This window comes from Notothenia rossii (assembly GCF_949606895.1).
Source record: "Notothenia rossii genome assembly, chromosome: 10".
In the NCBI taxonomy this organism is placed as follows: Eukaryota; Metazoa; Chordata; class Actinopteri; order Perciformes; family Nototheniidae; genus Notothenia; species Notothenia rossii.
In genome coordinates this window covers 7,116,553-7,133,823 of record NC_136908.1, presented here as the reverse complement: position 1 = coordinate 7,133,823, position 17,271 = coordinate 7,116,553, and the positions used below count along the sequence as shown (strand labels likewise).

General features: G+C 41.7%; 1 protein-coding gene across 1 annotated transcript in view; it reads right to left on the bottom strand.

Annotated features, from left to right (window-relative positions):
• LOC307023256 (ubiquitin-conjugating enzyme E2 E2-like) overlaps positions 1-17,271 on the bottom strand; it is a 55,052-nt gene that overhangs the window by 12,432 nt on the left and 25,349 nt on the right. The window contains exon 4 of the mRNA XM_079656415.1: positions 4,040-4,172. Coding sequence (XP_079512541.1) covers positions 4,040-4,172 — 133 coding nt within the window. The remainder of the gene's footprint in view (positions 1-4,039; positions 4,173-17,271) is intronic.

Sequence of the window (17,271 nt, the reverse complement as noted above, 5' to 3'; positions counted from 1 at the left end):
TACTGGCAGGCCGCAAACAACTTCACGGCGTATACTGCCGCCTGAAGTCCCCGGAGTTGGACAGTAGGAGCTGCTGGGACTCCCAGCAGCTTCTACTGAAGCCTTCCGAGTAAATCGCCAGAACGCCGACACCTCCTCATCTCCACCGCTCCCATGTTTTATTTTGAGTTGCCATAAGTTAGTCTCTCTGTGTTTGTGTGCTGGGCTAATGCTAATGCTAATGCGAGGAAAGTAAAACGGTGGCTTGACAACACTTTTTCAGAGTTTTACGGGGCGTGGTTTGCAATCCGCCCAGCCAATCAGAAATGGGAACCTTTTTCTCCCATGAAAGTACCTGCTCTCTAGCAGGGAGTGAAAAGGGGGTGGAAAGGTTCTCATGAACTAAGTTCTAGTTCCGGATGTCTTTGGTGTGAATGCAACATTTTCGGAACTATATCGGAACTATACTGGGAAAAGTACTCCGGTGTGAAAGCGCCTATAGAGGGCAGATGCTGATGATGTTCAGATGTTATCAGTATGTAGTGTCTCTACTTTAAAGAGTCCTCTCCTGCTGATGTTCAGGTGTATATCAGTATGTAGTGTCTCTACTTTAAAGAGTCCTCTCCTGCTGATGTTCAGGTGTATATCAGTATGTAGTGTCTCTACTTTAAAGAGTCCTCTCCTGCTGATGTTCAGGTGTATATCAGTATGTAGTGTCTCTACTTTAAAGAGTCCTCTCCTGCTGATGTTCAGGTGTATATCAGTATATAGTGTCTCTACTGGGACATGTCTCCATGCTTTAATGTTCAAAAAGCTCTTTATTTTTCGCATACTGCCTGTGCTGCAGCTCCTCTTTTCACCCTCCGTCTGAAACCAGGGCCCAGTCAGCTCTGATTGGTTAGCTGGCCGGCTCTGTCGTGATTGGTCATAAATAATGACCAAGACTTTTCCATAATTTATTTGGATATATCTGCTACAAACTAACATTACCCATAACCCAAAAGATGTATTCCTCACATTAAAGGCTACAGAATCACAAGGTCAATACATGTGGATTTAAATCTTCGACCCTCTCAACATCACCATATATATAAATAGTAATCATAAATAGTAATCATTTACTTAATAATTAAATTCAGAAAGGAGATAAACAGCCTTGTAAAATCACTATTCACATCCTACGTGCTGCCTGCCCGGACACATCCAGCTGTAGAAATACAATCATACACTCTGATTGATTTCCAAACAAGCCTTTAATTGACGTCTGCCAATACACTAATGCAGTATAAACATTATGGCAGCTCCACGGTGAATGCACAGCTCGATACAGAGGAGCATTGATGGTGTCTCTGCAGAGTGAAGAGCCTCACATCAGCACTACATCATTAAGGATTGACCTCTGAGCTGCTGACCAGGCATGCCTCCCCCCTTTCCTCCCTCTTTTATCCTCATTAACTCCACGTTCCTCCCTTCACATCTCCTCGTTATGAAAGACAAACAGCCGCCAGCCCTCTCGCACTCACATGAGAAGCAAACAGTCCGCTTGTTCTGGTTTGTATTCGTGTTTTCAACCGTCATAATCGACCCTGAAGGCAGCATCCTCCTGGTCCCCTCCACAAAAAGCCACTGTGATATTTCCATTGGCTTTTATAATCTCAACGTTTGTGATACTTTGTCTATAAAGGTTTTTCACCAGTGTTGTATTTACTGACGTATTTGACGTAGTAGAAACAAAATCTCTTCAGCTTGTGCTAACAACCAAAAACACATTCAGAACACCATTGAAGAGGGAGAAGGAAGCGATAAGTGCTTACTCTTATTAATCTTATTTTTACATTACATGTCACTTGTTAGACGATTTTATCCAAAGCAACTTACATACTCAATACTGTGGACAATCCCCACAGGAGCACTTTGGGGTGAAGTGTCTCAGGGACACAACGACATGCTGACTGCAGTGGGGTTGGAACCTGTGACCCCCCTGTTCCCAACACCAACGCACAACCCACTGCACCACACGCCTCCCACATTATTTCAGGGTTTTGTTACAAGAAATATGGCATGGATGGTAGAGGGCAGGTTTCGTGTCCAGGTTAGCGTTAGCATGCTAAAGCAGCCAGTGTGGTCTCATTGACAGCTTGTAATCATGGTTGATGCTAACAGATAGTGATGCTGCCTCCCCGCAACAACAGTCTCTTTTGACCTCCCCCTGTTTTACGGATTCCTCTTGAGCAACAACCTCCTCTCTTTGTATCTAAAGAACGCTGATTCTGGGTCAGTACCGTTTAGGAAAAAACACTTCTCCATCTAAATATCAAAAGCAAACAGAGTGGCTAAAATTACCTTAGATATTCATGCTTCGTACAGCACGGTTTATTTAGCTGTACGTGTCAATATGACTCTTAAAAAACCCTTTTGAACCTTAATCCAACATCACGCCTCTCCTTACTGAATGGTCCTTATTGAAGCAGGGTAAACACGGCAGATATCCTGGAATACTTTTCCTGTTTACATTTCCCTGTTTATTTTTGCAACACGTGTCTTTAAATAGCTGAGAGAGAGAAAGAGAGAGAGAGAGAGAGTATTATCACACTCAGAAACCAAAAACCCTGCTGTAAGCGTGGCTCAAACCGAGGGAAGATGCAACCGCGTGTAATTACTGACACACAGTTGCATCAGCAGAACATACACACACTCATACACACACTGGAGGGAAGCCAAATGCTGCTGAACGGATATCAGACCAGGAAACAATAACAAGAAACGGCTAAGTCTTGTGATATTCTATTTTTGTCCTATTTACAGCAAATCCCATGCCTTTACTATTTGTGTGTGTGTGTGTGTGTGTGTGTGTGTGTGTGTGTGTGTGTGTGTGTGTGTGTGTGTGTGTGTGTGTGGCCTGATATTTTCTTCCTCTTTACCACAGAGCTCCATTGTTAGATTACATCGTTGAGCCTCAGTGTTGACTTCCTCCTTTATTACCATGAACACACCCGGCAGTTTATTTTGACTCAACCACACACAGCGCTGCTATTGGCTAGCGCTCTAACACATTGTACGTGATGGGCTATGGGGCGAGACGGCGGTTGTCTAATCAAAATAGAGCTGGTCAGCTAACCAATCAGAGAAGACTGGGCTCTGGATTCAGACAGAGGGTGAAAAGAGGTGCTGCAGCACAGGCAGTATGAGAGAAATAAAGAGCTTTTTGAACATTAAAGAATGGAGGCATGTCACAGGAGAGGCACTACATACTGATATGAACCTGATCATCAGCAGAATATGTCCACTTTAAGAGTTAAACAAAAAAAGTTGAGGTGAAAATTAAACTAACTAAAGCTAACATACTCAATTGAAAAACTACTCCCCCCTGTGACCCAACCTCATCTTTTCGATATTCAGTGCTGTATACCGTCCTTTTATTTAATTAATACTCAATGCACATACCGTGATATACTTCTGATTTCTTGCAAGCACCACTTCAAGTAAAATGTGGCTATTATTATCTATACCAGATGAAGTCAAATAGCGTTTCAATAATACATCAGTCCCTTTCTCCAGCCCTTCTACAAGACCCGGTCCTCAAGACACACACACACACACACACACACACACACACACACACACACACACACACACACACACACACACACACACACACACACACACACACACACACACACACACACACACACACACACACACACACACACACACACACACACACACACACACACACACACACACACACACACACACACACACACACACACACAGCAATGATGATATTGCTATTCGTATGTTGAACTATGACAGTGTGTTCTAACTTATGTCATACAGTGTATTTTAAAAGAAAATAAGGTCTCATCATTTATCTTCAGTGCGGCTGTCTCCATTATTTTAAACGTGCTAAAGGAGAACAAACATTAGACTGTGTGTGTGTGTGTGTGTGTGTGTGTGTGTGTGTGTGTGTGTGTGTGTGTGTGTGTGTGTGTGTGTGTGTGTGTGTGTGTGTGTGTGTGTGTGTGTGTGTGTGTGTGTGTAGCTGCAGGGTACCGCTCACCTTGGGAGGTTTGAAGGGGTAGTCTGGTGTGAAGGCGATGTCGAGGAAGAACACCCCCCCCTCGTACACGGAGCCGGGGGGGCCGAGGATGGTGGACCTCCACTCGTAGATGTTGTCTCCTTTAGGACCGGCACTGGAAGTAAAAAAAAGGAGGACGTTTTAGTGTTTAGAGAAACTACACTTCATGTTCTCTGCAGCAGCAAAGGAGAGGATTCATCCGCCGCGGAAAATAGTCCCTCAAAAATATAGTACGAGGGCGATACCGTGGCGCTGATCTTGCATGTATATGATATATATCAATCCTGGCGAGAACATGGCGCCCTTATACAAGATGGCGCCGCGGACATAAACAACAACGTGATGTCAGAACTCCGTAAAAACAAAAATGTCTCTGCAGTCAATTTTCATATTTTTGGAGTCGTTAAACCGTTTTTGAAGAACAGAAATATTGTATTCTTTACATTTTACGTGAAAAATCTGCATTTTATTATGAGGGCGCACGCCGAAGCATCGCCCCGGTTACCCGCTTTAAACAAATCCATGTGCTATTCATGTAGATAACTGAGCCCTTTTTGAAAATTAAACGAGACATGTGAGAGTCTTTATCTAATATTTAGGTATTTTCATCATTGTGTTGCAATTCGTTTTTCTTGTATTTTGACCTAATTGTTATAGCCAGATTCTAATAAACTGGGTAAGGCTCTAATCCTGTAACTACATATTCTCAGCTGCAGCAAATGAAATAAAATACAGTGTGTGTGTGTTCGCGTGATAATCATCTGTTAAATCAGCCGCACTGAGCCGCTGTTTCAACTTCCTGTCATCAGATTATTGTGCTTTACAGCAGAGAGGATAACAAAGAGTGTTTGTGAGCCGGAGAAATGAGGAGTGTGATCAATGTCATGTGGATGACTGATCTGTCTGCAGCCAGGCGAGCGGGAAACACACACACACACACACACTTACACAAAAAAACACACACACAACACACAGTAAGTGTTGAGCAGCATTGGTGTCCTCACTGTTCACCGGCTGCTGAGCTCCATTGCTGCCTTGATTCTCGACAATAACACACACACACACACACAGGAAAAAACACACACATTTCCACACACAGCTGCGAGGAGGGAGGCACTAATCCAATTCCATTTTCTATTGGAATTAGGCCAGATGCCCCTGTCGGTTTCTTGTATTACTTTCCACACACACACACACACACACACACACACACACACACACACACACACACACACACACACACACACACACACACACACACACACACACACACACACACACACACACACACACACACACACACACACACACACACACACACACACACACACACACACACACACACACACACACACACACACACACACACACACACACACACACACACACACACACACACACACACACACACACACACACACACACACACACACTTAATCAACGTCAGGTCACCACCTCATGCTGAGCAGCAGAGTGATTTTATTTCTCGGCTATATGTATCCATCCAGGAGGACATAACTCATACATAAAACACACAACTGTGTCAAAACACACAACTGTGTCAAAACACATGCAATTTTTGGTCAAACCTTATAGCTAGGTTGTCTTTCAAAAATCATCCTGCAGGTTTCTAAACGTTCACAGACACAGATTTCTCTCTCGCTGCATTCCCACAGCTCAGTGCAGCATCTGGAAATGTTTATCGCCTCCTGTTTCTGTTTCTGTTCCTGCAGATTGAACGCTGCTCTGACAGGATTTTAGATCTGGTAGAGAAGCATCTGTAAGAGACATTTAGGCGTATTTCTATTTATGGTAAATATTTATGTTGGCAAGAAAGTTGTGCAAAGAGTTGAATAACAAAGACAAAAAAAAAATACTGTTTCTATAGTTTTGTATGTTTCTGGACTGACCTAGTTTCATGCCGTAAAGCAGATCTAGTACACAGGACCAAGAGGATGCACGCCTGATAGTAATTATAGTACTTATTATATTGAGTAAAAAGTGTAGAAAGTCGGTAGTTGAGCGCCAAGAGATAATTGGAATTAACATGAATAAAACCCTCAAGACCCATCAATAGGGTTGGGAACCGAAACTCGGTTCCAGATGAGAACCGATAAGAAAATGCCGGGTACCGGGTACCCATACAAAATACACAATTTTGGTTCTGCTTAACGGTTCCTAAACACGGTAGACCCTGTATTCCACCGGGTCCGTCTGCGCCGCGGTGACCCGTTGGAATACAGGGTCAGGGCGGACTGGCCATCTGTGTGTTCTGGAGAGTCACAGAACGGCCGGCCGTCAGCGGGCCGTTGACAGCCGGCTCGGTTCGCTGACGGCCGGCACCGCCCTTAATTTGTTTAAACGGCATTATGTAAATTACGCTGACAGGCGACAGAGTTCCACAGTTGCCCCGCAGCGAGGCTCCCCCCGCCCTCCCGTAGACAGTTCACGAGCTCAGTCACTTCATAACACCAAAGATGGATCGCGGTAAAAGCTCTTAAAAAAATGTATTTGTAAAAATGTCAGTTAAAGCTTAAAAGAATAAAGATATTTTTGTTATCCAAACGTTTAACCTCTTTCTTTTACAATTTTGGAATCGAAACGGGGAATCGATAAGAACCGGAATCGATAAGCGGAACCGGAATCGATACATTTCAAACGATACCCATCCCTAACTACATGTTCTTCGTTAAGGGTATTTGGAGGAAGCGGCCTGTGAACTATGTATTTTTGATAATGGGCACTACAACGTCTGTATGCCAGCAGCTGCCCTCGTGCTGTCAGACTGAGGGAGGATCAGCAGAATCACCTGAGGTCTGAGTGACCAGTTGTATTGAAGAGGCTGCTGCTGCAGATACAGCGAGGAAGAGGAGAGGTGTTCGTCGTAATGAAGGCTAAATGACGATGATGGCACCCGGCTATTTCACACCGTGTCAATTTCCACACCATAAGCCATTAATAAAGACCCTGCAGCAGCAGAGGAGCGCTATAATTGACACGAGGATGTTTCTCCCTCCTCCGTCCTGTGAGCTCTTTATACAGCCTCGACGTGACCACTGAAAATAAAACGATGAGGATTTAACCAGTTGAGCCCCGAGCCTGTTTTTCAGGCCTCAGGCTCGAAAATGACATTGTGACTATATCTTCACTTCTAAAAGGGGTACATTAATAATGTTTTTTCTCAAAGCAATGATAAACCTGTGAGTTGGATGTAGAAAAGTCAGAATCAATTTAGAATTTTTTTATTTAAAGTAAATTCAGATTGAATACAGTAAAACATTTTTTATTATTGTGTCCGTCCAAAAAAAAAACATTACTTATAGTGAAAACCACCCTTGAATGATGGGATGGTAGACTAAAAGCTTTAGGAATCCAAACTACAACATATAATAAGTACCCTGTATCAAGATTGATGCAAAACAAGTGACATTTGACCTTTTTACAGAGATTTAGAAGAAAAAACACTTCTGGGGTCATTTGGGTGCATTTTCCATATCTCTGGCCCCCCTCGGTCGATTTTGATGATTGACACCTCCTTTTAACCGTTAGAGCCAATAGAATCGAGGGGAAGTTCCTACAATCCATCTAAACATTACCCATTGGTGAATGAGTGATGCGCAGCCAGAATGCCCCGGAACCGGAAGCTGTCATACACTCTCGTAGCAGCTAATATGAATTCTCCGTTATTGACATAAAAATGGAATGATGATCAGTAATCATTTCAAAGTGACACAGACACCTTGGATTAACCTATGGGTTAACCTTCAGCAGCGTTTTTCTCGTTTTAATGCCATTGAGCAAAATCATGACTGGATGGAAATAAACTGAAGATGTTGAGGCCAAAATTGACCAGATCAACGGCAGAAAAGTAGATTATCTGATGCCAAAAGAGAGGAAAATGTATGAAGATTGACTAAATAGCCAAGAGCATGCTGTGAGTCAGACGAAGAATAACTCTGGTTGTCTTATTGCATACTCTAAAAGGAAAAACATTTGTGATTTGTCTATATCAGGGGTCGGCAACCTTTTTGATATGAAGTGCCATTTAAAAAAAAAAGAGTTATCAGCAGGAGGGCGGGGGGAGCCTTGCTGCGGGGAAGCAGTGTGTGGACCTGTCAGCGCAACTTACATGATGCCGAATTCACACACACACACACACACACACACACACACACACACACACACACACACACACACACACACACACACACACACACACACACACACACACACACACACACACACACACACACACACACACACACACACACACACACACACACACACACACACACACACACACACACACACACACACACACACACACACACACACACACACACACACAGCTCAAATAAGACTGTTTGCACTTCAAACACACGGGGGCTGAAAGACAAAGTGTCAGCAGAGTGTGTTCAGCTTCAATCGTCACTTCAGCCCGAACCAGGACGGAGTCAACGTGAGAAACCTGACAAAAAAGAGTGACGATAGCTCATCATCTTCAAAAGATACACTGCGTGTGCTTTCTGCTCATCTTCATCTCTATTCATCGCTTTATTATTGACGAGAGTTTAAGTTGAAGAGAACACAAGTTTGGTGAAAAATGTCTAATTTACCTCTATCTTTCATATTGAAATATAGTTTTACAATTGCAACACGATTAGAGTCAGATATCTACGGTGGTTGGTGCGTAGTAATCAGCAGCGAACCGCTTCAACACGTTGTATTTCGGTTTAATCACGGCATTCATTTTGTTATTCTACAGTATTGTTTTTTATAGTTATTTGTTCATGTAAATAACCCAATTTGTGTTCTTTGAAATTGAAAATTTGCATTTATTGCATTGTGTTTGTTACTTTCGTTGCAGTTGTATATGTCTTAAGTGTAATTTGGCTTGGCTTTCTATTTTTTATGGACATGCTTTTATTTTGAAGGAGAGTTAGCACTGTTGACAGGAAGTTGTTGTTGCTATGGAAACAACTTGACGGAGATTAACGGAGAAGAAAGTCATATCTACATATAAAGACGGAGAAAGTAAACGATAACGTTTATGGTTAAGTGTTAGCAACCCCGAAGACGCACAAGCTCTTACGTTGATATTGGAGATTTCAATAAATTCAATAAAAAAGGAGAAGAAAAAAAAAAAGAATTTGGAATATTCGGAAACAGCCCTAGCGCACGCCACATACTTAGCTCTGCTGCTAATCCCACAAATGCTTGTTCCTCACAAATGTGGTACCATTGGAAAGGTAAGAAAACAGGCTTTCCAACGGTATAAGATGTATTGCCAAAAAGCATTGTTACAACAAAGAAATCTTCTACCAAACACAAATTGGCTTACTTTTTGTGTTTTTGTGTTATTAAAACACAAATGTACCAAAACACATAAAGAAACATCTTCAGCAACTTGACACCACATGCAGCATTTAAAAAAACATGTGGGAGAGAAACATGGCCTTTGCAGACCATTTACATGCACTCAAACCTATAGAACTCACTACAGGAGAGGGAAAACCCCCAAAAGCCGGGAGATTTGGTATTAAAACCCCAGCTCCACAAAGCTTATACATCGTAATAAAACAGCCCTTTTTATCCACAGTCTGACTTAATTTCGGCTTAGATCTCTGGAGGAAGCAGCGGCTCAGTGACCTCTGAGCGGCATCATTTATCATTTCCACCTGTGGGTGTGTCAATGATTGCTTTAGCTAATCAATTCAGCTAATGAGGGCAGGTGACAAACAGGATCACCGACCATCTCTCTCAAGTCACATTCACTCACAGTTTAAAGCTCGAGGTGAGGAGGCGTTTATTGATGGCTGCAGACAGATATCTACAAAACCTGTCAAAACCTTTTTCAATGTCTATAAGAAGCTGTTTTAAATCAGTAAAAACAGTCCTATGACTCGTGTGAAATGTCGATCCAAGTTCCAAACGATTTCTTCCTGCCTCAAACCCAATAAACACACGGCCAGGTTGAAAAGAAAAGTGTTATTATGGCGAGTTGCACTTGTTCACCCTTTTTGGTTTTTGGCATTTAAGGTCACCTATTATGCAAAACCCACTTGTTCATGTCTCTTCTACATCAACATGTGTCCCCTCTGTGAAAAGAGATTCTGAAAGTTTCAGGAAAAAAGATTCTCTCACTTTTTGTCCTGATCCATTTCTATAAAGACCTGTCTGAAAATGAGCTGATCAGATTTTGGCCACTTTATGATGTCGTTTTTTTGGCTTGTGTAACCATTAGCCAATCACCAACCAAGGTAACCCCCCAACTGTGACAAATAATCCAACTGAAACCGGCATGGACAATGACTATGTGTTAGAAATGCGCTTTACGGGCAGAAGAAACATTTCTATTAAAGAACAAATTATACATTTCTGTCTTTTTATGCCTATAATAGATACTAACTTGAATTTGTATTCAAATTAATTAATCAATTATTTTTTATATTTTTCTGTAATGTAGAGACAAGGCTTTTAGTGACAATCATGTACTGCGTTACAATTATGTAAAAAAAATAAAAAAAGAAGAAGAAAAAAAAAGTCTAAATATGATATTTGGCCTCAAATCATCTGAGGTCTGGCGCCCCCCCTGCGATCTTTGGCGCCCCCCCCCCAGGTTGGGAACCACTGTACTAGGGGACCTTTAAGCATTTGGTAACAACTAACTCAAGTTTCCTTTTACCAAAACATAAGTCTTGATTTCAGTCTCAATGTTGCATGCACCAGAATTCCCAAAACACCTTTGATTCCTCGGGGTGCGTTTGCTTACAGCTTATTTGATGGCATTATCTCCTCAATATCCAGCCCACTGTTATTATTGCTGAAGCGCTTCAGCTATGTTTCGACGCTCAAGGGCACTGCGCAAATGTCAGTGACTCACCGGGGAGTGAACAGAGAGGCTTCAACACACAATCTATTACACAGGGAAATAAAGAAACACACACACACACAGAGAGAGAGAGAAGCAGGAGAAAGAAACACTGTCAGGGACCAGGAAATGTAGACTTTACTGGTGTTTGAACTACTCTGTATATTCCCATAGTGGATTTGTTTGATCATGTGTGAACAATCCCATTTGATTGAGGCTTGATCCCTTTTCAAATGTTTAGTATAGCAGGATTACCTCTGATTTGGAAGTATGTAATGTCTATAAATCAAAAATATAAAGGGTTTAACTGTAAAAAGTGGTGGGACAAGACGGATATTATATTTTAAAATCATCAAATCAAAAACTTTAGGGAATCCCATTTGATTGAAGCTCTGATCCCTTACCAAATGTGTGTTAGTTACCAAACCAGGATTAGCTCTAATTAAAAAGGGCCAATATAAATAAATACAAAACTGTAAAGGTCAAAAAAACGTAGCCATTATCTTTAGAAACAACTATTTGCTCACAGAACCTTATCTGTAAAACTAGAATTTGTACACAACAACTGAGATGACATTTTGTAGTGCACACCAGTATTACCTCGAATTAGGAATGATCATAAACGAAAACGGTTTCAACTGTAAAAAGTAGAGGCAATTATCTTTTAAAATCATAATTTGCTTCGCAGACAACTCTATCTCTAGAACTGGACATTTTACCCAATATTTCCTCGTCAGATTAAGAATAAATCACAACATTTAATTCTATTTTGGCTTAAAAATGGATTCAAAGATGATTGTTTACCATCAAAATGATCCAATGATGGAATCTATGTCCGACTTCAGGGAACTTTGGAACTTGGGAGAGTTTCCAAAAAGTGAACCCAGTTTTTGCAGAAGTTGCATGATAGCCTTTGAGAAAGAACTAGAAGAGGCAATAGAAGGAGTACTTTGCGATAGGTGGGATGGCCAGTGTGATGCCTTTTGAATGATTTTCCTTTTTACAAAATCTGGTACAACCCTAGTTATTTCAAAAGCATCGACCCTTTTAAATCTAACTTTTCATTACTGAACCCCAACCTTAAATTGGGCTACAGTGTAATAACCCGAAACAAATGCATTTATTAATGACTAATTACCTACAAAGCACTGACTCCGTCACTCACGACTCTGAGAAATACCTGCCAAACCTAATTAATAAAACCTCTGCAGGACGCTGGAACAACCATCAACTGGTTATAGCGGCGTTATCAAACCATAAACCTCTGGAGGCCGTTCCTTGCAGCTTAGCAGGATTTGAAAGCCTCATTAGCAAACACTAACCAGCGTCACCACGTCACGCTTTTAACGAAGGGTAAGCTCAAGGTCTCTGGGAATGATCCGGGCTGGAGAAAGAGGTGAACTGCTTAAAGCCCCCTTGAGATAAAAGCTCTTTTGATTCCTTTGTTGCTCTCGCTAAAAGGACTAAGTGTTGGCTGGCTCGCGCTGGCTTTTGTCCCTCTTCACTTGGTTCTGCTTTATAACCACAATGCTCCAGTTCACCGGGAGCAGAGAAGACAAGAGCAGGCGACAGACGGCTGATTGGAGAAACTCCAACAGCCTCTGACCATTGAATCAGCACTAAACCAATTGCACCACCAACACCACCATTGTCTTGAACATGTCGCCTAGCAACATTACATCCCTGCAGTAAACCAGTGCGTGTGGGTGCGTGTGTGTGGGTGCGCGCGCGTGTGTGTGTGTGTGTGTGTGTGTGTGTGTGTGTGTGTGTGTGTGTGTGTGTGTGTGTGTGTGTGTGTGTGTGTGTGTGTGTGTGTGTGTGTGTGTGTAACGAGAGGAACTTCCAAGGAAACGGCAATTCAATCAGACTGTATCTGTATAGATTAGTGCATTGATGATATATTTGTTTAAGTTAGCATTGGAAGCTCCTTTGACAAACAGCGATGTAATTTCCCCATTGGTGTGTGAAGGTGTGTGAATGTTAGCTTACTTTCTCTGTATGAATGAGGTGTGGATTGGTAAATGATGAAGCAAAGACTGGATAAAGCCCTTTATAAATACAGTCCCTTTACCGTTTACCGTTTACTTGGTTTTTCAGACTCTTTTAGACATATCCTTATTCAACCATTTCCACTTTCTAAAATGCGAATAAGAAGATCTTGAGTCAAGATTTGAACTACTTTTACTGACAAATGAACATATTTTAGTCGACCTTGTTAAAAAAACTCGAGCTATATTTAAACACATCTTTAACACATTCATTAGTTGCCGAGATGTTGTTAAAAGCTTCTGCAATGATTACCTTAAGATACGATTTTCATAAAACAACTGTTTTTAGGTGAGTTAATGGATTGAATTAAACAATTCACTTTTGTTCATGACACATCATCTCCAAGTAGATCCTGCAGGGACAAATCAACAAACATTAAATTAACCATCCAGATCACATGAAAGGAATCAAGACGCAAATAACGTCCTGCATGTTAGTGACAGCTCACAGGCAGACGTCAAATCTAATACACTGCCGATGTAATGAGAGAAAGAGATATGCATCGATACGGAGCAGTTGGAAATGAATTAGGCCATTCAGGCTTTGTGGATGATTTGCTTTGATGGAAGGCACTAAGTGCAGTCATGGGGAAACATCATCATCCTCAACTCTCATGTCTTATCTTTGGATAACACACTGATGGGTCTTTAAGAGGAGGTAGTTTGGTTATTGCTTACTTGGTACCACACAACACTTGACTAGATGGTTAAAGCCTCAGATACAAAGGGAAAGGAATCATGTTTCTGATTGACTCACAATGTGCCAATAAAAGCAACAACTTATGACAAGTGACAACAAATTGTTTTGGTTGAGCTTGAGTGGTTCATTCTTGACCTTTCATGGAAATTATTGAAAAAAGCTAAACTTGGGCTCCACTTACTTTTCAGAAGCTTTTTAACAACTATTACTGAAACGGTTAGTAAGAGGACCTTAAGTCAAGATTTTTTATGAACCCGCACTGCGAGGGGGACCCAAGTTCCCATCAGCAAAAACACGGGGTTTTGCTATCCTGGCTCCAAAATGGTGGAATGAGCTCCCCATTGACATCAGGATGGCAGAAAGCTTACACATCTTCCGGCGCAGACTGAAAACTCATCTCTTTCGACTTTACTTCGAGCGATAGAATTATTAACAAAGCACTGATATACTAGAGCCGATCGGATGACGTAAAATACATGACACTGTTCTCTGTGCGCGGCAAAACAAGCTCGCCAAAATGGCTTCACCAGTCTGGCAGTATTTGAAGGTGTCCGAAAAAGACAATGAAATAACGGTATGCAACGCGTGTGAAGCAGAAATCCTGCAGCTCCACCCGCTGTGACGGACCGGTGAGCGGAGCAGAACACACACAAGAGTTAGACCTAACGCACTTAGCTATTTGATCTACCTCTGGAACAAGCTAAACTAGTTATACATATATGTATTCTTCACCGTCGGGTCGCTGATTACTGGATCAGTGAGCTGCGTGAGATACTGACAGGCTGTCAGGAGAAGAGAGAGAGAGAGAGAGAGAGAGAGAGAGAGAGAGAGAGAGAGAGAGAGAGAGAGAGAGAGAGAGAGAGTTATTATGCAAAGTTAATGTAAACTTGAATAATCTACTTCATTTGAATGTAATAATTATGTTGGTTGTTGTTTGTGGAAGCTCCAGTGAATGAGCCCCATTGACTGAGTTTTAAACATCACTTTAAATGGAAGATCCCCATAGGCCCCGCCCACTCGATCGGTATCGGCCGATACTGATTCCAAAATTGGCGAACGGAGCTTCCCTAAAAATAAGGAACTACCTGAATAAAAAAACAAGAAAACAGGAAAACAAAACACAAATCTGACCAGATTAACTTTCTGTATTTGGTGAAACGGACGCTTTTCCATTAGTTCCCCTTATACCCCAAAAAACAAGTATCCTGTAATAAACATAATCTTGTGCTAAAAAATGTCCTTCAACAAATGCCATCTCTGTGTTAGCTTCATGAATCCTGAAGCGTTCTCAGTTACCACTTGTCGTATGTTCCCATGCAGCCCATTACGCTGCATCCACAGTGATGATTTAAGTAAATGATAATGTTGGATGTGAGTCATTTTCTCCCTCATCTTCTCTCACATTCAGCCACTAAAGGGAGGCAAATGTGTTTATGATAACCTTCACTGTGTCTGCAGCCAGTAATGGCTCCCATCGCGCGGCAGAAACGGTAATTCATTAACTCTGGGCCTTTCGCTGGGAGGAAAATACTGACAATGAAACAGAGAGAGAGGGAAATAAGATGAAAGAGAAGAAGGGGAAAACAACATAAAGAAAATAGAGTTTGGTATTAGGTCTTTTTCACTGAGTGGCTAGCCATTTCTCTGATAGTGTACACCAATCTCATTGAAACTGCGCTGAGAGGCTGGAAATCTGTTGGTGTGTTTGGCCTTGCAGAAGCAGAAAGAGCTGTTATGCCTCTTTCCAATGAAAGGAAAGTCTGACTATTCAGACATTACAAGGTTTCAGAGTGAACAATATGTCCTACTGTAAATGAATTTTCTGTCCTTCTTTAAGGGTTGGATCGTGGTTTTTGGGCAATAAATGATCCGTTATTATTTGGGTCCGTCCAAACTAAATATTTGGCTATAGTCGATTAAAGAGGCCCTATTCTGCTTTTTGGGTTTTCCCTTTCCTGTCGTGTGTTCTATAGATTTCTGTGCATGTAAATGGTCTGCAAAGGCTAAAATCCCTGTCAAGAGGAAGTTTCTCTCACACATACCCCCAACCAATTTGCAATATAACCAAAAATGAAACAATATATATACAATTGTTTAAATAAGTACTTTGTATAAGAACAAGCCAAATGTTAAAAGTGAGTTGATTGATGATTTGTTGTCCAACATTAGATTTAATAGTCACAGAGGTCAAACAAACGGCATTGTTTTAAAAGATAATACAAGTTAATTTGTCAGAATATGCTGCTGTCTTTTGTCCAGTATGTTACCTCCGTAGTAAATAATACATTTGTTATCACTTGTACTGCACAACAGCAATTCAGGGGAGAATTGGACACAATGTGTTCATAGAGCAACCCTGCTGTGATTTGCTGCCCTCTCACGAAATCCACAAAAGTCAGTCCTAAGATAATTTGAGGTCACCCCTCACCGCCTCAGTTTCAGAAACTCAGAGCAGCAGTGTGATATTTCCTTTCCCAGAGAAAACACTCTTATACTTTCATAAAAGGCCTCTTTCATCTTTAGCAAAACGTCTTATAATCAAAGTGCTTTCATATTTTTTCAAAAAACAGAGAGTATAACATTCCACAGTGGAAAGAGCGAGGATGTGTGTGTGTGTGTGTGAGAGAGAGAGAGAGAGAGAGAGAGAGAGAGAGAGAGAGAGAGAGAGAGAGAGAGAGAGAGAGAGAGAGTGTGTGTGTGTGTGTGTGTGTGTGTGTGTGTGTGTGTGTGTGTGTGTGTGTGTGTGTGTGTGTGTGTGTGTGTGTGTGTGTGTGTGTGTGTGTGTGTGTGTGTGTGTGTGTGATCTCGTTGACAGAGAAAAAGCAGCGAGAGGTGAAGCTTCTGTGGAGAATTAATATCCTCCTTACACGCTCCTCAAGCAAAACACATTAGACTTTAATGGGAGGTGCTGAGACAGCGCTTGCACTTTGAATAATTCTGGAGGAGTGACAGGAAACCGACCGAACACTTGTTTCTTTATCTAAAGACAAAAATATATCCGACACTGAGGCGGAGTCTTGTGTCCGGTGAATCTGAGCGTGGGTCGATAAAAAGATTATTTTCCAACCACATCATAATAAAAAAGCATGGTCTCTGTTTAATGTCATGCCATTAGATCTATTCTTGCACCATAAACGTCTACCAGGTCAGAGTGTGTTAAACGGGAAGTCCAGTGTTATAGTGATGTTGAATGTCTGTGTTGGTCCCTGAAGGTAGCATCTCCCTGGTTCCCTCCACAAAAAGCCAATGTTTCGGTTTTCAATGTGATTTTTGCGGAAAGAAATCTCTCTGTCAAACCAACACATATGATGTAGTCCTAAACTTAGATTCAGAACATTACCCTGACATTAGGGCGGTAAAGGATTTCATTCGTATACATCCAAAGTTTCTATTGAGGTTTTCAAAAGAACCTTGTGACGTCACTATGAAACCCTCACGCTGCTATTGGCTAGCGCTCTAACACATCGTACGTGATGGGCTATGGGGCGAGACGGCGGTTGTCTAATCAAAATAGAGCTGGTCAGCTAACCAATCAGAGAAGACTGGGCTCTGGATTCAGACAGAGGGTGAAAAGAGGTGCTGCAGCACAGGCAGT